The following is a 19,372-nucleotide window of genomic DNA, read 5'->3' on the forward strand; positions in this document are numbered from 1 at the left end:
TCACAGTTGTAAACTAAACCCTTAACACCAAGCAGCAATCTCAGAAAGAGAATGTGATTGGATTAGTACAAAACTTCTGTTGCTGTGAGAGCCAGAACTCAAAGTGAATGTGTCCTTCTTAGTTGGGAGAATCTCCATCATCTGTGAAGTGCCTAAAGAGAAAACACTTTTTGTTTTTTTAATCACACTTTGAATTGGATAACTCTAAGGAAATTGGTCGCTTCCTCTTTTGTAACCATCATTAAGGCCATGATTACTTGTTTAGGGCTATGTCTTCCTTGTATCCTAGGATTTCTCAATTCAGCCCTATTGACAAGTTTGGGGCTGGATAATTCTGGCCTTCAGGAAACAGTTTGTTGTGGGAGGAAGACCTGGGTGTTTGGGTGCTCAGACCTGAAAGAAGTTTGTCACTCCTAACCTGCTCCTTTTTGGGGGAAGAGAAAATAGCCAAGTGGCTGGAAACTGGATTTGTGCCCAGGACCCTGGCATGAGGACCAGAGGAACGTTCTCGATGATCACTCTTCTACCTTGTCTTTCACTTTCGCTGCACTGGTGTCTTATGTTGGATTTATTTCCATTTCTGACCTCATCTGTTAACAAGCTCTGGATGTGAGAGCTTCAATCATTTGCTGTGTTTGGGGGCAAACAGTAAATGGTCAGTTTGACACCAGGGAATATCAGAGAATTAACAGGTTTCAAATTGCTATTTGTGAACTTAAGGCTAAAAGTAACACAATTAAATAGGCAAGTATATATGGTCATTAAAATTCAAGTAGGCAAACAATCAGATAATTGTATGCTACTTATCATCCTGACCTCTTTAAGCACAAGTCCTATAGTCCTTCTTTGGGAATAAATAATTGGGTGCATAAATTACTTTTATCTCTGAAACGTCATGTTGAGTTTAGCAATATTACAACCAACCCCCCAGGAAGCTTTCCGTTTGTCATAGTTTAATTTACTAAAGACTATTTTTAAAACATGAGAGAAAGGGTAAAATTCAAAGAGGAATTTGAACCCCAATCATTTTAAAACCATTTGAGTTTAAATATATTCAAGAGAAAAATCCATGTGTGAATTTTTTTTTTTTTAATGGTGTGTGTGGGTGGAGGAGGGCTACAGTGCTTCAAAATATAAGCCTTAGATTTGAAGGGATGGGGGTGAGAAGTCAAGGACTAAGAGAGGCTGGTCCTGAATCAAGGAACTGTGACTGTCTGGACAGCCCCCCTGTCAGACAGTCACAGGCGCAGGCACTCTGGGGAGACTCCTGGAGGACCCTCCTTTGAGGTTCCCTGGGCTAAACTCTTCCTCAGAGAGACCAGGTGTTCAAGGAAGGCCAGCTTTGTTGGTTCTGTGCTGTGAGCACATTCTCTAAGCTCAATAGGCCTCAGTTTCTTCATTGTAAAATGCGGATAATAGTGCTATCTGTCTGAATACGGCTTTGAAGACTAAATGAGTTAAATGATTTTAAGATAAGCTTACTTGTTTAGCATAACATGTATTTCAATTTTGTTTAGAAAGTCAGTTGTTAACGACCATGAAAGGGCTTTGGGAGGCAATCTGCAAGCTTTAATTTTTTCTTCTCATGCCTTCAAACAAAATTTAAAAACTGTTTGAAATTAAACTCCAAAAATACTAGGTATTTTATTTCCCAACAAGTTGTCTACAGAATTTCTTTTGATATGGCAATGGCTGAGAAAAGAATTCTTTCAAAGGTTTTGCAACTCAGATTCTTTCTGAGAGCACTTTTCTTGTTTACTTTCCATAGCCCCTTTGTTTAGTGAAACCAGGGTATTCTTTGTTCCCCTGAATCTGTTTCAGTGTCCCTGACATTCTGGGTGTCTCCATTCTGTGGTGTTGACCCCTGGGGGGTTGGAATTTCCCAGCACAGAGTCTGCTGATATTGCTATGAAACGTAAGAGTGTGGGGCTCCCATCAGCCGTGGCTGGCATTAGTCAGCAGGCACTTGTGGGCAGAGTAGTACTAATTCCAGCTTGCCCAAGCTACTGTAGTTGCTTTTCTTTTAAAAGCATCATCCTCTTTTTCTGTTCCTGTACCCAACCTAAAATTTCAGAAGCAAGGAGGGTGGTTGGTGGGGGTGGAGGGTTGGTGGGGAGTAAGAGGTAGCTAAACCTGACTGTCCCGGCTTGAAGTAAATGGCAGGAGTGACAGGCTTATAAAATTTGATCCTAGCTGTTGCCTTCTGCTTACCAGCCTCTCAGGTGGAATTTGGTGGGGACCCCTCTGAACAGCCTTTCTGAGTCCTCACCTTCAGGGTACTCTAGATGCTAAACAAGTGTCTCCCATTCCCAATAGGGATACCTTTGATTCTTGCCCTTCACTGAGAGCCTTGGGCCTGGGATTGACCACTTGGCTCCGAGCAAAGTCTGTAACTCGGCATTTTTCATTGAACTGTTCTGAAGAGCAAGGCTCTTAGCTGTTAAGAGTGAAGCTGGGGAGGCCTGCAGCAGGGGAGCATAGATTCCCTTGAGTATGAAATACGGTAGTGGTGGTATGGAAATCAGCAGTCCTTTGTGGAGGGGAGCTTTTGCACAGAACACATAGATGAACTGTAAAGAAGCCCCATTTCCCTTCCCTGGATTCTCTTTATAAGGAAAATTATAGTTAGCTGTATAGTGTCATCTGAATATTTCTCTCGGTTTTCGTTCTTGAAGGACTGCCACCAACTCCAGTCCAGCTGCTCTATCCGGTGTCCCGATTCAGCAATGTCAAATCCCTCCAGCACCTCTGCCGATTCCGAATCCGACAGCTCGTCCGGATAGATCACATCCCGGATCTCCCACTGCCTAAGTACAATGGGGTCTTTAGAGGTGGGGCAGGAGTGGAGGGTTAGTTACAGTGTTAGTGAGGCCTGCAAGCTGAGTGTACAGGCAGAGCCTGGCAACTCACAGGCGTTGTCCTTTCACTTCTCCTGTGTCTTAGCACCTAACCTAGAAATGTCACATTACAGCCAGGAAGGAGGAAGGTGTATGTGTGTGTTGGCTTCCCTTCTGCAGACTCTGTGAAGGGTAGAGTGGAGGTGGTAAGAGGGAGGGAGACAGAACTATAATAAGTGAGAAAGTGAGAATTTTGTCAGGGCAACAAAGAGTCTTTGGTGTTGTCTCAACCATACAGGGATTGAAAAGAAGGGAGGGTTGAATAAAGGTGGTCTTTCTTTTATAAGCTATGTATAACATTTTGTGTGTATCCCTCTTGTGTTATTCTTAGGCCTCTGATCTCTTATATCCGGAAGTTCTACTACTATGATCCTCAGGAAGAGGTATACCTGTCTCTAAAGGAAGCGCAGCTCATTTCCAAACAGAAGCAAGAGGTGTTGGAACCCTCCACGTAGCGAGGGGCCCCATGCTGGTCACCACCAAGGGTATGCCACCACTCTGCCTCACTGTCCAACCTCGTCTCTCCTGGGCGGTTATCATGCACTGGGCTTCGTCCCCCTTCCTCTCACCCCATGCGTATACCCTGATCCAGGCATCTGTCCAGAGAGTCGCCACATTTGATCATGGAGTCCCAGGGAGGCACATACCCCAATTGGGAGAAGAGCAGATAGACACAAGAGGCTTAAAGAGTATTTGCCAAGCAACAAGCGAGTTAATCACTGAATATATATAAAGAAAACACACAAGTGCAGCTAAGTGTGCAGCCTTCTCTCCTACTTTGGCTGATGGCCCTGATATTGCACAAATGACATATAAAGCAGGAAAGCAAAGGGGAAGAAAACTTCATCAAATGGAATGCAAAATGCCCTTAATTGTAATAGGCATGCACTTCAGTGAGAGTTCCACTCTGTCCCACGGCTTGGAATATGGGGATGAGGAAAAAACAGCTCGCTCTTCTATTTAGAATTCCATCTGGGCCACTGAAAAGTAAATTGTTGAAAAGAATAAATGAATTGACTAAGGAATTCATTTATCTAAGAGGCTCTTCTCCCATTGCTACACTGAGTATTCATTTATTTTCCCATAAAATATCTTGGAATACTGGTTTGCACATATGAATTCTAATTAGTCTTCTTGGGAATTCCCTGGTGGTCCAGTGGTTAGGACTCCACGCTTTCAGTGCCGAGGGCGTGGGTTCGATTTCTTGTCAGGGAACTAAGATCCCACATGCCTCAGGGCTCGGCCAAAAAAAAAAAAAAAAAAAAGTCTTCTTAAATTGCACTAATGTGAACATTGAAAGGTAGAGGGGAGTAGGGAACAAAATTGCCAGAGAATGGTGATTTTGGTAGTGTGGGTTATGTGCAAGATCTCACATTCTACTGATCTACTGCTGGGATGCAGAGACCACCCCCAACCCCTTTTACTGAGGAGTGTCCTTTTTAAAAAAAAAAAAAAAAAAAAAAATCAATTAATTAATTAATTAATTTGGCTGTGTTAGGTCTTAGTTGTGGCACGCAAGATCTTTCGTTGCGGCGCTCGGGCTTCTCTCTAGTTGTGGTGCATGGGCTTCTCTCTAATTGCAGCGCGCCGGCTCTCTAGTTGGGGTGCACAGGCTTAGTTTCCCCGTGGCATGTGGGATCTTAGTTCCCCGACCAGGGATCGAACCCGCGTCCCCTGCGTTGGAAGGTAGATTCTTAACCACTGGATCACCAGGGAAGTCCCGAGCGTCCTTTTTTTTAAAAAATTTATTTATTTTATTTATTTATTTTTGGCTGTGTTGGGTCTTTGTTGCTGTGCGCGGGCTTTCTCTAGTTGTGGCGAGCAGGGGCTACTCTTCGTTGCGGTGCACAGGCTTCTCATTGTTGTGGCTTCTCTTGTTGCGGAGCACGGGCTCTAGGCACGCAGGCTTCAGTAGCTGCGGCATGCAGGCTCAGTAGTTGTGGCTCATGCACTCTAGATCGCAGGCTCAGTAGTTGTGGTGCACGGGCTTAGTTGCTCCGCGTCATGTGGGATCTTCCCGGACCAGCGCTTGAACCCGTGTCCCCTGCATTGGCAGGCGGATTCTTAACCACCGCGCCACCAGCGAAACCCATGAGTGTCCTTTTTAAGCACTGAATTCTTCTGCTTCTCTTCTAACCTCCTCTGTTCCCAATCCCATCCCCCATACAAAACAAACTAAGGGGAATAACCCACAGGAGTGACAGCCTTAGAGTGAAAAGGGGGCTTTAATTCTCCCCACCTTCTCAGTTCTCTTCATAATGGGAGAAAATGACAACTGGTGTTTTTGTCCTGTGGGTTTTTTTGTGGCTCAGGTGAACCCAGCTGTGTGTCTCCTCTTGGCTCTGGTAGTCCCTGATCCTGTGCTACTGCGGGGGAGAGCATGTGAGCCAGGTTTAGCAAGGGGAGAAGGAATGAAGAAGAGAGATCAAGGAATGGTATCTCCAGGAGGCTGCAGAGTTTTAACTTAAAGGATCCTGGGCTGGATGTACAGTTTCTTTGTCATGTCTTCAGTTACAGGCATACCTTGGAGATACCTTGGGTTCATTTCCAGACCACTGCAAGAGAGCAAATATCACAATAAAGCAAGTCACATGATTTTTTTGGTTTCCCAGAGCATATAAGTTTTATCTGTACTATACTGTAGTCTGTTAAGTGTGCACTAGCATTATGTCTAAAAAAATCTACATAACTTAATTTAAAAATATTTTATTGCTAAAAAATGCTAACTATCATCTGATGATGTGGGATTGCCACAGACCTTCAATTTGTAAAAACGCAGTATCTGTGAAGTGCAGTGAAGCGAAACAAGTTAAACGGGGTGCGCCTGTATCGGTGAGCTCTGTGCCCTTGGAAGTGTCTCCTAAAACATCTTAGTGCTCTAACGTCTAGGAGGGTTTCTCTGCTTGGTGGCTTTGCAGTGATTAGGGTGGGGAACTAGGGGGACCCACCTACCCAACTGCGCTGTTGAGGAGTAATCGGGACCCTTCAGTTCGAGCACAGTTTCTGTGGGTGCTGTGCCTTAGGAGGGGCCCCCACGAACACAGGCACATTCAGAGAAAGGTTCAGGATGGTGGGGGACTCCACACTTCATCATGTGGGGAATAAATGATTATCATGGACCAGAGAAGTTTTAGGGTACGAGGGGCTTGGTGGCCAAAAGAAGTATTTGATGGATTTTCCTAAGGAAGAGTGATTAAACTTATTCTGTGTGGTTCCAGGGGGCAGGAGAAGGCCCACAGTGTAAGTTTTAAACAGATTTCAGTCCAACTTTAGAAGAAGCTTTTTAACAGATCCAAATATGGAATGGTTTTCCACAGGAGTTAGTGAGTTCCCCATCATTTGTTTATTCATTCAGCAGACATCTATAAAGTCGCCAGTGTGAATTGGGAAGAGGGTGCTGAGCAAGATAATCAAAGGCCCTGTGCTCACAGAGCTGCAGTTCTTGTAGGGAGAGACAGACAGCGACATGTAAGTAAGTGAATAGGTTAATTTCAGTTGACTGTACATGTCATGAGGAAAATAAAACTGGGTGAAGTTTAGTGGTTAATGGTAGCGTACTACTCAAGTTTGAATGATCAGGGAAGGCTCCTGTGAGGACGTGACATTTCAGCTGAGATTTGAATATCAAGGAGTTAACCGTGAGAGGATCTTGGAAGCTGGCATTCTAGGCAGGGGATCCTATAAATACAAAGGCCCTGATATGATCAGGTATAGGCTGGGGCTAGCCATTTGCCACGAGTGTAGGGGGGGGCAGTCATGTATTGGCAAAGGATTGCACTGAACTCCCGGGGCCTCTTTTTGCTGTGACACTGGGATTGTTGCTTGTAGCAAAGAATAAGCATCATGCTGTACTTGCTCCTAGGACCCCTTGAAAAAGGGAAGTAACACTTCCCAAGGGAAAGGCCTTTCAGGTGTGAAATTCGGCCATTGTGATTTCTTGTTGGTCAGGCTGGTTTTAATTTCAGAGTTCCGAGTGGGCCACTTGGTCTGTGTGTGCTCTTACCTGGAGAATTTTTTGCCAGGGTACTTGGAGTTAGGGCACAGTTAGGGTAAGAGCTGGAACAGTGCCCTTCTTAAATCAGAAGGTAGAAGCTGCACTGGCCTTTGTGATTATATGTCAGCCCTCTTCAATAGCCAGAAGCCACAGGGCCTACAGCTATTTCTAGCTTGGCTCACCAGGGGTTACTCCAGGGACTCAGTTCTTTTTTCAGTGCCTAGAGCAGGTGGGCCTTAGGGAAGAAGTTGGGGGAAAAGTGTGTGGAAATTGAAGGGGAACGGGAAAGAGAGAAGGGAGGCAGTGTGTAGGACATCTTTATTAGTCATTTTAGGACCTTTTTTTGGCGACCAGGTTGTAGGCTGCTCAGGTCCCCGTGACAAACGCCACTGCTGCATCCCCAGCCAGCTGCAGTGTTTGTGGAAGCACTTGGCTCTCCAGGCCCCGTTCTCCCTTTGAGCTGTACTTCTCCACCTCCAGAGGCTGTTCTTTCACTCCATTTTGGTTCCACTCTATTGAGCCACTCTAATTATTCCCCTTTTTTACCTAGGCATTTGGTTGCCAAGCTCCAGTTTCGAAGAACCAAATGAAGCTACCATGAAAAGGGGAGTGAAGAAAACAAGAGGAATAGGAAGGGTTGGGATCCTCTGTGCAAAGACTTTGGTTCCCCTCGCCGCCCTGGGGCTTGGATGAAGCACATGACCAGACTCTCTGAGTGGGGCTCCACCTTGTCACATCCAGCCCTGTGCTACTGGAACTGGATGAACTCCTTGGGAAACTGGAAGAAGTCTCGACACTGTTCCTTTTTCAGAAGTTTTGTTCTGGATATTTGCATTTCTCAGTATGGAAAACTCACCCTAAAGGCAGCTGGGGTTTGTGTGCATTGGATTGGAAGTGGTGCCAAGGGTGAGCATATCCAAAGGAGAGGTGGGGAGGAGAGGGCATTGCCAGTGAGGGTCATTCAGGTGGTGCCAAAGGCAGAATTCGAGTCTCCACCATTGACCTTGAAGAAGTGAAAAGAAGGAGTCAGAAGTGCAAATCACGTCGGGAGTTTCTGAGGGCTGAGAATCTGCTTCTCTGTAGGCATGGGTAGCTTCAGCAGGAGCAGGGAAGAGAGGAGGGTGGGTGATCTCGAATAGATGATGACTGGACAGAACTGGCACATAGCTCTGCTGGGGGAAGTAGTGACTCCTCGCATACTTTGCTTTTAAGGTTTAGGAACCTGATATCAGAATCACCTCTCATAGCAGCTGTGTTGGTTTTGTTTTACTGAATTCCTAAATTCTGTGACCTCAAGTTATCCCTGTTCTTCCTCTACCCTCAACCCATTCCCTCGAGATAACTGTACCGTTCCCTCTGGTCATGGTAACATCATTCCTATTGCTTCCACCGTCTGTCGAGGCAATAGTTTTTCTCATCACCTGAACAGTTCAGAGCTCCAATCCCGGCCTGCTGAAGTTAATGGAGCGTGCTTCCAGATTCTTAATGGCAAACCATACCCATGACTTAGTCAGTGTTCCTTACCTCCACATGTCTGTCAGCTAGTGAGAGGGAATGTGGAGGAAGGTGAGAAATGAAGCTATTGTGCTCTTCCTAGAGAAAGCTCCCTAGTGTCTCAGCCTTAATGGCATGTCTGAGACCAATGAGGAGGGAGGAGAGCATTACAGCTCATGTTCTTAGGTTTGTCTGGAGCAGGAGGTAGCGAGGGCTTCTTTATTTTCCTGAGTTCTTTCTGGCAACCCAAACATTTTCCTGAGTTAGATCCTGTTTGCCCTCCTTTCATTGGGAAGTCTGTCAGATACTGATTTGAGAGTTGCCTGTTTTGCAGATGGAAGTGGAGGAAGAGGGAGAAAAACTCCAGTGATTTTCTGAACTTGGCCATTGTCAAATCATATAACATTATGAGTTTGCTTTTCTATAGAGTTACTCTGAGGAGAGGTTTGCTATTAAGACGTGAAAATTGAGCTGTTTGATCTTTATTACTCTTTTGCAGTAAGTATTCCAACAGACTGCCTCTTTTGGTTCCCCTATGCTTATATCTGCCTCATTGCATGAGATAAATAATATTGTCAGGTTGTGGTTTCCTGATCGTTTGGGGTGAGGCCCCAGTGTCTTGTAATTTATAGGACTGCCTCATCTGGGGGAATTGGCCTTCTGCCTTACGTCCTGCATGGAATGACCATTCTTCCTCCTTATAGCTGAATAGGGAGGAAACTTGCATTGTTACCTGGCTGTGAAGAGGTGGCCCACAAAATGAGCTTTGTAGCGTAAACACAGCCCACCCACCTTTGATTTGTCGTGTGGTATCTCTTCTCTCTTTGGCTGCCGTGGTAGTATTACCAACCAGTTAAGGTTGTGATCCCGGGAATTGGCTTAACCTATGGGTCTTGCCTCTTGAAGGTACAACTTAACTTGCCATCTTGCAGAAAGTGCCACCCAACTGTAGAGCCTGCTGTCTGGAATCCATTGAGATCCTCGAGTGGCTGTTGTGCGGCTACGTGGGATCATTTTTCTTTTTTTTTTTTTTTTTTAACTACTTTTTAGTGTTCATTTGCCTGATTCTGGGCTAGCTGCTGTGGAAAACACAGGAGGCGGAAGACATATTATCTGGCCTAAGGGAGCTTTTAGGTGGCTGCCACACACGAAGCATTTGGAGAATGACTCAGCATGGCAGAGAGAATCAAGGGCTGTCTTGAAAGAAATTCAGAGTGGGTAAGATCAGTGTAGATCAGATGGTCTAGGAAAGCTCTGGTGCTGTGAGACTTTGGTTTTAGGTTGAGGGCAGGGCGGTTTTAGGTTGAGGGCAGGGCAGTGAGATGAGAAACAAGAACAGGAGCACAGAAGCAGAAATCTGCAGGGTGTGTACTGAACAGTGCACAGTCCCAAGTTAGAGCAGTGGCATCAAAGAATCCTTTTTCTGTGCTGTGGTCTAGACGGAAACTTCTAGTCATCAGGCAGGTCTGAATGCTGAGGGGTTATGATGGCGAGGTGGAGCCCAAAGCCAGAAGTCAGCCAGGTTCCTGCCTGTGGCCAGGGACCTCACTGCTCTCAGCACAGCCTGGGTGAGGAAGGCAGAGCCCCTGGACCCCTTGTGGTACCAGGGGTTTCCAGTGGAGAATCCATACTCTCAGGTACAAAACCAAACCAGCTGAGGAGGCATGACCCACCCTCGCCACCATTCTTTCTCCTCCCGGGAAGGGTAGTGTTTACTGTGCCCGTGATCTGTCTGTGCATTAGTCACAGCCCAGGCCGTAGCCTGGTCTGTCCTCAGTAGAGTGGGCTATAAGACAGAGTTGTGCAGGAGGAAACAGGCTTCATCAGGAGGTGAGGAGAGGAAGGGCACCAGCCTGGTCAGAGTAAACAGGGAGGGGCAGGGGCAGCTGGCCTTCTCAGCAGCTCCCTTCACTTCTCCTGCCTGCGGCCCCTGCCCCCCTGCCAATTCTGTGTAGTGCTAATTGAAATGCAGTCTACAGAGGGAACTCAGTGCTTTTTGGTCATTGTATTTTCAAGTCACAAACTGGAAAAGGTTCTCACTTCTAGGGACCCGTCATCATCGGTGTCTTAAGTTGTGGATGGGTGATGTCAATACCCTCAGGCCCTGCCTGTGTAACCCTCGCTTGTTTATGACTGATCTACTGTAACCTTCCTCAGGACAGGCGTGAACCACTGTGAGTTAGTGACAGCTACTGCTACAACTTGCTATTACTTGAAATTCGTGTGCTGTGGTTGCAGGGCGTAAGGCGGTGGGGGCTCTGCTATGGGGACTAGATAAATGGGTGACGACTAGGAGTTTGGGGCAGTTGGCGATGACCTTGGCCTGGTTGCCTGCCTGTGCCTAGGTGCAGTGAGTGTGACACCCTGGAAGGCCAGCCCTGGGCAGCAGCACCCAGCCTCCTGAGGGGGGAGGTGTGGTGGGGAGCTTGCTGCCGTGGTTTCTCCTCCTCCTCCTCCTTTCCTCCTTGTCACCGGGGCTGATTACGCAGGCCCCTTATTAAGGTTGGGAGAGGTGTGGAGAGCGCGGCAACCCCCCTACGGTGCACATCCAGGAAGCACTGGCAAGGCGGAGGGTGGTTAGTGTTCTCAGATCTGGGGTGAGAGACTGGAGGAAAGCCAGGTGCCCCAGGTGCCAGCCATTTCAGCCCTCACCCCGGGCCCTGGAAGACTGGAAGAGCACAGCCTGCTTGAAGCCCTTGGCCCTGGCGGGAAATGGGGATAGGAGAAACTTGTCCTCTAGGTTAGATTCCCCCCCGCCCTGCTGCCTCTCCCTTGGCTTTGAGCCCTGAAGTTGGAGGCCTAGGCACTGGCATATATAGCTCTGTGGCTGCTGGAAGGAGGTCTGAAAGTCATTGTGTGTGTGTGTGTGTGTGTGTGTGTGTGTGTGTGTGTGTGTGTGTGTGTGTGTGTGTGTGTGTGTGTGTGTGTGTGTGTGTGTGTGTGTGTGTGTGTGTGTGTGTGTGTGTGTGTGTGTGTGTGTGTGTGTGTGTGTGTGTGTGTGTGTTTTCATTTGCAGAAGTTTTGCCACCAGTGGGGGTGTTGAGAGCATCTCCACTGGGGGGAGACCTGCCGTTTGTTGTCCACTTTTAAGAGAATGACGTGCCCCCTGTCCCTAAGGGAGGAGCTTTTGAGTTAGACATTTTCCCTATGGGAATCCTCTTGGTTTGGTTCATGGGAAAGGGGGAAATGGATAAATGATTTTTATCTCTAATTGTCAACACAGCTGTTCTTACACTGAATTTGTGCTATTGCATACATGTAGCCATCTTTCTTTTCACTGCAGCAGTGTTTATCAGTAGTTCAAAATGATTTATTTGCTCCTGGGGAGTAAAACCTTTTTTATTAAAAAAGAAAAAAAAAAAAAAGAAAGAAAGAAAATCGTGACCCCCCTCCCCCCATGATAGCTATAGGATTATTGGGCCACAAAGCTCAAGAAAGCGAAGTCAAGTCTGCCAGTCCCCGTGATCTATCCTCTTTTGACATTGGAGTCTTCATGCTCAGCACAAAACGACAGGAGGCCTTGAAAAGATAGCGAAGCCTTGGGAGGTGTGAGATGGGGGTTGGAGCATAGAGACAGAGGCACTGGGGACTCAGATGCTGCAGGTATAAAAATAGAGTAAGGAGTTGTATTTAAGTTATTGATTCTCTAATCTGCCAGGGAAAGACCTTTCTTTACATACAGATTCCATATTGTCTTTGTCCTTTTCATGCTTCTTGACCTTCCTGGTAGGTGCCCCCAGTTTCTTCCTGTTTCCCGTCCTGTCCTCTCTGCCCCTTCTCTCATTCCTTCCCACGCCCATCCACCTCCCAGGAAGCCAGTCCTGCATGCTGAGTCTGTGACATGCCTTCACGCCCATTTCATCTCCTTAGAGGGTACCTGGAATTGCTCCCTCCCCCTCCCACTCCCTCCTCCAAAATGCCGAGGGGGGCAGGCAAAAAGCAGCCAGTCATGGCAGCGGAAGACCTGAATGTCTGCTCGCAGCCGGACTGCGATCTAGTTGCTCCTGGAGATGGAGTGTCAGGTGAACTTAGGACACTCTTGATCAGAACCCAGGAGATCAGAAACCCGCACAACCCCGCTCCGAGCTTCGTCCTAAGCCCCCTACCCAGCTCAGGTGGAGCAGGAAGGCTGGTCTGACTACTCCATCTCCGGTGCTCCCTTGAACAGGGACCTGCCCCTCACTGTTAGGCCCAGAACCTTTTCCAAGGGACAAGCATAATCCAGGCACTGCTCCGTGGGCAGGCTGCTTGTTGGAAGGCCCAAACTGGTGCTGCCCGTGCCACAGCCACTGCTGTACAGTTTTTGGTGGTTTTTAAGAAACTCAACGAAGAGGGGTGTCGTTCTGGGCTCGGGGTGGTTGCCAGTTCTTCGCCAGAAGGGGAACCACACCGCCCCTGCAACCACTTCCGTCCTCTTCGGCCACCCCACCCTCCTCCAAGCCAAAGCGTGGCCTGGCTTTTGTCTTCCCATTTAGTTTTTCTCCTTTCCTCTACCTTTTTGTGCTTAATTTATTAAAATAGTTGCTGTATAATTTATTTTCATAAACTATAAAAAATTACTAAATGGTTAAAATAGACTTGCAGGCCAATCTTAAATGGGGTGGGAGGGTCTGAGGGTGGGCTGGGGAAAGGGAAAGATGTTTTGATATAAACAAAACAAATGCACTTTGGGTGTGTTTTGGTATTTTTCTGGGGATAGATGGGAGGGTGTTGGGATGTCCCTGTAGATTAGTTCCAGAATGGGGTGTCTGTATATACTGTATTCATAGGCATGTTTGACTCTTGTAAAGGGACATTAGTAGCTGCTGCAGGTCCTGTTTGGAAACCCCATGTATAATTCCCGGTTTTTTGTAAGTGTCAGTGCGGGAGACATTTGACTCTTGTGTTTGTATCTCCTTTTTATGATTGCTGTACTGACCCATGTCTTTTTGCGGAAGGGGTGAAAAGAGATTTGAAATAAAAATGTTTAGAAATTCTTTCATGTTATTTGGGTTGTTGTTTTTCAGTCCCTCTCTCATCTCGTATGACTCCTCACACTATCACCACCCACTTAGGGTCAGATGACCCACCTCTGGCAATTGGAGAATCCCTGTGATGTCAGCTAAGCAGAGCACATCCAGAACTGGTCTTGTCGGAATTAGAGATGTTGAAAAATTCCTGAGGCTGATGGCCATTGCTCAGAGCTGCTTTCTCCTTCCCCAGGAAATGCAGGAGACTTCCAGAGAGCTTTCTGGGGCCTTTTTGCTCTACTTTGGGAGAGTTCATATTTTACCATAGTAGTCATTCCTAGTATATACCTAGGCTGGCAGTCAAGGTTTTTCATAAGTTTGACCTGTGTCCCTCCTGCCTTTCTAGCCCATTCCCTCCTGAGCTGTCCTCTTCGGAGAGGAAAGGACCAGAAATGTTTCTCTGATTGTGTGTACTTGGAGCTGCTTGAATCGTCCCTCTTCACTTTCCCACCCAATCCCTCTCCAAGTTCCCCACTTAGAGGGCCAATGTACCACCTTGGCACATTTTGGAGAATTTTCGGCAGCTTTTCTGCATCCTCAGAGTAGAAAGCATGCTGAGTGAGATGAAACCCTAGTTCTCAGCAGTTGCATTTTCTTAGGACTGATTAGAAGTGCCCCAGGAGGGAGTCTGGGAATCCCCACTTGCCCTATTCAGCTCATTCCCAAGTCACAGGTCCACGTTAGGATGAAACAGTGTCTTATCAATTCTGATAACCATTCTATGAAGGCATGAACTCCTGATTAAAGTTCTCTTCCCTTTTGGAAGAAGAAATGCTCCAAACCATGCAGTGTGAAGAACATTACAAAGGAAAATGCTTAACTTGGAATCAGCAATTCAAATGCTCTAATGTCCCGTTTGGACACAGCTTGTCGATCATAAAGAATCTTTGCCAACACCAAGAGTCAAGAGTGTTAGTAGGCATTTCTTGAAAGCAGAGACATAGGTTTTCATCATTTCAAATCAGCATCATTCATATTAGTGATGACATGTTAGGTTTGTTAGGAAAGAGGTACTAGTCCCCTCTGGCTTGGATGATAAAGCGCACAGAAGAAAAGGCATTCTTTTGGAAACAGGGAGCCCAAAATAAATAAAAAGGTCCCCTCCCACACTCTTCACCCCCAAAACCTGAAACTACCTCCTTCATCTCCTATGTTTCCTGTCTACTTTCAGCTGCCACTTTTCATTCCATCTCACCTCTCAGTGGTGTCTTATCATGCATGTATCTAACTTGAATTCAATTATAAGCACATGACAAATCATAATTGCGCAGGAGATTCCCTCCTCCATTTCATTTGTGTCCCCCGATTGAGGGTGAGATGGGAAAAGCGAATTTTCTGTCTTGGTTCCCTTCCAGTCTCTTAGAGTGCAAGCATCTTGTGCATAAGGATTCTAGCACCTGTTTGTGCCCTGTGGATTCTGAAGACCAACCATTTTCCTCTGGTGCTCAGCCAAAGGCACAAGAGTTGACTCCAGTTCTGAAGAAGCACTTACTGGGTTATCGTTGATGTCTAATGGAGCCCCTTCCCAAGAGATTCTCAAGAGGAATTTTGACGGCAGTTTTATCCTGTGCACGGATCCCCATTTAAGCTGCGACTCATCATGCATCCCTCCTCCATTGCCATGTCCTAGTTTAGGCGCTACCCTTTTTCACCTGGACAATTTCAGCAACTTCCCAACTGGCCTTCCTGCTTCCTCTTTCCCCTCTCCAGTCCTTCTAAAAGTCCTTCCAAAATAAAGATGTGCTCAAGTCACTTCCTTAGTTTAAAATCATTGATGACTTTTAACCTAGAGAAGAAAACCTTAACTCCTCAACTTGACGTTCAAGGCCATTTCTCCTTCGCCGGCCACACGGGATGCACTCTGGTCACAAAGCCTGACTCGAAGTCCCCAGATGATGGCATCCCTTCTCCTGCCACTCCACCTTCCCTCGTACTGTCCCGTCTGCCTGGAGGACCCTAACTTCTTACCTTCTTCACCTGCAGAACTGCTCATCCTTCCAAGATTTTCCTCCAGGGTCACCTCTGGAATTTTCACCACCCACTCTCAGCCAGACAAATGCTCCTTCCTCTGTTAAAATAGTTGTTCATGTGTCTGCGGGTTACTCGACTGTAACCTCTGGTCTGTGAGGGACAGAAACTGTGTCCTATTCAGCTCTCTCCCTGCCCCCAGGGCTGGCACAGTTGAGTTGATGTGCCAAGGTGGTGGTGGTGGAGGAAAGATGAGGTCAGCCCCCACCCAGGAGTGCTGCCTTGTTTTCCCAGTCAGCCAGACTCGAACCTGGATTCTCACCTTTTGCACAGCACAACTCGATTGGAGGTATGGGTGGGCTTTTTTAGCAACTAAATGTCAGGATTCTTCAGAATCTTCTTAAGGGATTGGACTTTTCGTGGCTGGAATAAGAGCATGAACTAAGTGACATAGCTGTAACTCGAGATATTCCCGAGGGGGCATGTGGACCGCTTCCTTCTGGTGCCCGTGGCGTCAGAGAGAATGACAGAGAAGATGCTGCACTTTAGGTGGAAGACGCCACCGATGTAGGGTCAGCAGGCTTTGTCCAGTGACCAGGGGTTGCACTGAACCACCCACTGCCCCCCTGCTGAATTCACACCTAACAGAAACCCTGCATTTAAAGAGCTCAGCTCAGGTGCCCTTCTTCACATGGGCTTCTCATCTCATCCCTGGCTTTCCCCCTTCCCCCTTCTGAGAAACATGGCTTTGTTTCTGGGCCTTTTTTCTGCAGATCATGAGGGGTGATGGGATAGGCAGGAGAATAGGACAGGATAGCTAGGTTTATCCTGGGAGAGAAGAGTAAGTGTGAGAAGGTAACAGCTGAGCTTGGGGGGAGTTTGGAAGATTTGGAATGGGACGGGAGAGTCTGGCAACAGCTATCTTAGGTGAGAGATTTGGCAGAGTTAAAGAAGATTTCAAGAAGTTTCATTGTGGGACTTCCCTGGCGGTCCAGTGGTTAAGAATCCATGCTTCCAATGCAGGGGGCCTGGGTTTGATCCCTGGTCAGGGAATTAAGATTCCGCATGCCCCACAGCGCGGCCAAAAAACAAAGAAAAAAGGTTTCATTGTGCACTGGGTGTCATCTACTGGTGCCCCTTCCCCACAGCTGCCACCTTTTCCAATGCCCTGATACTGTGAAGAAAACAGCTATAGAGATAGGTATCCTTTTCTTCTGGATATGGGGCTACCTTTGAATGCGACACCATACGTAGAGTGACTGTAGGCCCAGCTTTAGACATGTGAAACTCTTGTTGCACGTGGCAAGTGGGTTCTGTGTCTTGTTTGTTTTCGGCTTGTCTTCCACCCCCTCAACCTAATGGTGTGCCAGCACACGGAGAAATACCCCCCATGAATGTTTGCTGAAAACCGTGCAGGAGGTCAAAGACAGCCAGGCCAGGAGTGGAACTGGCAGTGGAGAAAGATCCTCTGGGCTGGAATCACCGTTGGGCCTGAATGGGCGGCAGCCATACTGGAATAGAAATTCACATGGGAAGCGAGGCTGGCAAGGGGAGAACCCAGAAGGCCTTGTGGAGCCTGGAGGTGAGGCAGCAGGGTAGGGTGCAGTGGTTCTCAGTCAGGGTGGGGTTTTTGTGAGCCTGAGTCACTTGGGTAGCCTTTTCAAACCTCACGCTCACCCCAAGGCTAAGACACCCTCCTAGACTCTCAAGGGGTGGGGGAGGGGAGAGGGGGGTGGTAAGGATGGTGGACAAAACTCAGATGCATCTGACGGGTCCTTCCCCTCCTCCCCGTGCCTACACCCACTTGATAACGCTCCCAAGCGAGGACCCTGGGTTTGACGGCAATCTATTTATGCTTTCGCTGTCTCTTCTTGAAAAAAGGGAGAGTTTTTTTTAACTTACCTCATGTGTGAGCAGGTGAGATAATGCATGTAAGATGCCTGGAACCTCTTCAGCACTCAATAAACAGCCATGGGCACTAATTATTGTCACCATTATTAACACATTTTGAGGAGGACTGAGAGCTCTTTCCCTTCCCAAAGGCGGAAGGAAGAATGAAAAGACTTCAGGGGCCCCATCACGGGAGGCGCTGTGAGGGACGGGCTGGAGGGAGGAGGGAGGAGAAGGGGAGGTTGTGGGCCGGTAGGGCTCTGGGGCCGGCGGTGGGCGCAGGTGGAGCTGGCTGAGTTGTTGGGCTTTTCCTGCCACCTAGTGGCTCCTCTGGGCTGGGCCACCAGCCAGCTGTCCCCTCGGGTCTGGGTGGCGGTGGGGCGAGGCTGGGCTAAAATATTCCTGAACATGGTATCGGCAGTCCTCTTGTGCTGCCCCCATTTAATGCCCTGTCCCCTTGGGGACCCTGGCCCGTGACACATCCTCCGCATGGCCCTGGCATGTGGGACATGCCCCCTTTCTCCAGGTGGAGGCGGGGGAAGCCTTTGTTCTCTTGGCTCCCAGGCAGAGTGGGGAACTGAGGCAGATGCACTGATGGGGGGGGGGGGCACCTTCCCACCCCACCCCCACCTCTGCTGGCTTGATGGCTGCTAATGGTACACTTGCCCCAGGGGTCTCCTGGGGGCCCAGACCTGGAGCAATGTCTGCCTTGGGTTTTTATTTAATTCTATAAATATATACTACTTTGTGCAAGCCCTTGGTGAGGTTCTCCTGAGCCTTCCCATCCCACCTTCTCTGGACGATTTTGCCTTTTGTCTCCAGGATGAGAGGAAGGGGACACAGAGGCCTGCAGCCCCAGGCCTGCTGGTGAGGGGCCCAATGGGGACTTCGGAGTCAACTTGATGTCTGGGTCTCTCACCATCTCCCGCCCCTTGTGGAATGATGTCCTAGTTGCATCATGTCTGCCTCCTGCTTCGAAGGCAGCTGTGACTCTTTGGGGAGGGGTCTGACCCAGGCTGAGGGGCTTCAGGAGGTGGCCAGGAGCCACAGGAAGAAGTCACATGTTGGGCTGGGACTCCAGGGTCCGGCATCCACAGGCCCCTTGCATCTGCCCTGCTGCCCCTGCCCTCCCCACCCCCAGCGCCCACTTCTCCCTCTCAGGGCTTTGCAGCCTCAGCTGCACCAGGCCAGGATTGCATCATTCTTGGCTTTGTTTGCAGAGCAGCAGGTGGAGGAGTGAGGCCCGCTGCCCACCGCCCCCCTTCCCCCTCATCTCCTTCTACTCCCTCCTGGGTCCTCCTCCTCCTCCCTCTCCTCTCAGGCCCACGGCACCACTGGGGAGTTGTCTTCCTTACCTGGTGGCTCTCAGCTCCCTTTCCACTCCTCCTGCTCCCCAGGGAGGCCCGGAGGCTACAGAGGCAAAGAGAAGGAGGCTGGGGGGCGGGGGATCAGCACCAGGCTGGAAACTGCCCTTCTTTTCTGTTCCCCGACCCAGCTAAAGGCCGGTGCCACCCTCAGAAGGAGCACCTGGCTGTAGCCAGGGTCTGGCCTCCCAGATTGGGCACAAGGTCGGAAATTTTCACCTGCTGAACTAAAGCTAATAATAACCAGTATAAGATGAATTCATTCAGCTCTTTGTAGAAGGTGCTTATCTTTTTTTTTTTTTTTTAATTTTTGGCTGTGTTGCGTCTTCGTTTCTGTGCGAGGGCTTTCTCTAGTTGCGGCAAGCGGGGGCCACTCTTCATCGCGGTGCGCGAGCCTTTCACCGTCGCGGCCTCTCTTGTTGCGGAGCACAGGCTCCAGACGCGCAGGCTCAGTAGTTGTGGCTCACGGACCTAGTTGCTCCGTGGCATGTGGGATCTTCCCAGACCAGGGCTCGACGAACCCGTGTCCCCCGCATTGGCAGGCAGATTCCCAACCACTGCGCCACCAGGGAAGCCCAGTACTTAGTTTTTATTTATCATTTATGGGGCCTTCGTTGGACCAAGCATTTTATACTCGCATCTCATTTAATCTTTCATCAACCTTGTGAGGTGGTGCTATTATCATTCCTGGTTTACCAGTGAGGAAGCTAGAGCTCAGAGAGGTGAGAATACCTGCCCAAGACCATAAACGGCAGA

The 19,372-nt window shown here is 48.4% G+C and overlaps 1 protein-coding gene across 1 annotated transcript in view; it reads left to right on the forward strand.

The window, feature by feature from the left end:
• SOCS7 (suppressor of cytokine signaling 7) overlaps window positions 1-13,322 on the forward strand; it is a 33,403-nt gene extending 20,081 nt beyond the window's left edge. Inside the window, exons 7-9 of the mRNA XM_068531166.1 lie at window positions 2,676-2,811; window positions 3,229-3,382; window positions 7,442-13,322. Of these exons, the coding sequence (XP_068387267.1) occupies window positions 2,676-2,811; window positions 3,229-3,352 (260 nt within the window). The 3' untranslated portion in view covers window positions 3,353-3,382; window positions 7,442-13,322. The remainder of the gene's footprint in view (window positions 1-2,675; window positions 2,812-3,228; window positions 3,383-7,441) is intronic.
• Window positions 13,323-19,372: the final 6,050 nt, after the last annotated feature.

Source organism: Eschrichtius robustus, chromosome 20, assembly GCF_028021215.1.
Source record: "Eschrichtius robustus isolate mEscRob2 chromosome 20, mEscRob2.pri, whole genome shotgun sequence".
Lineage (NCBI taxonomy): Eukaryota > Metazoa > Chordata > Mammalia > Artiodactyla > Eschrichtiidae > Eschrichtius > Eschrichtius robustus.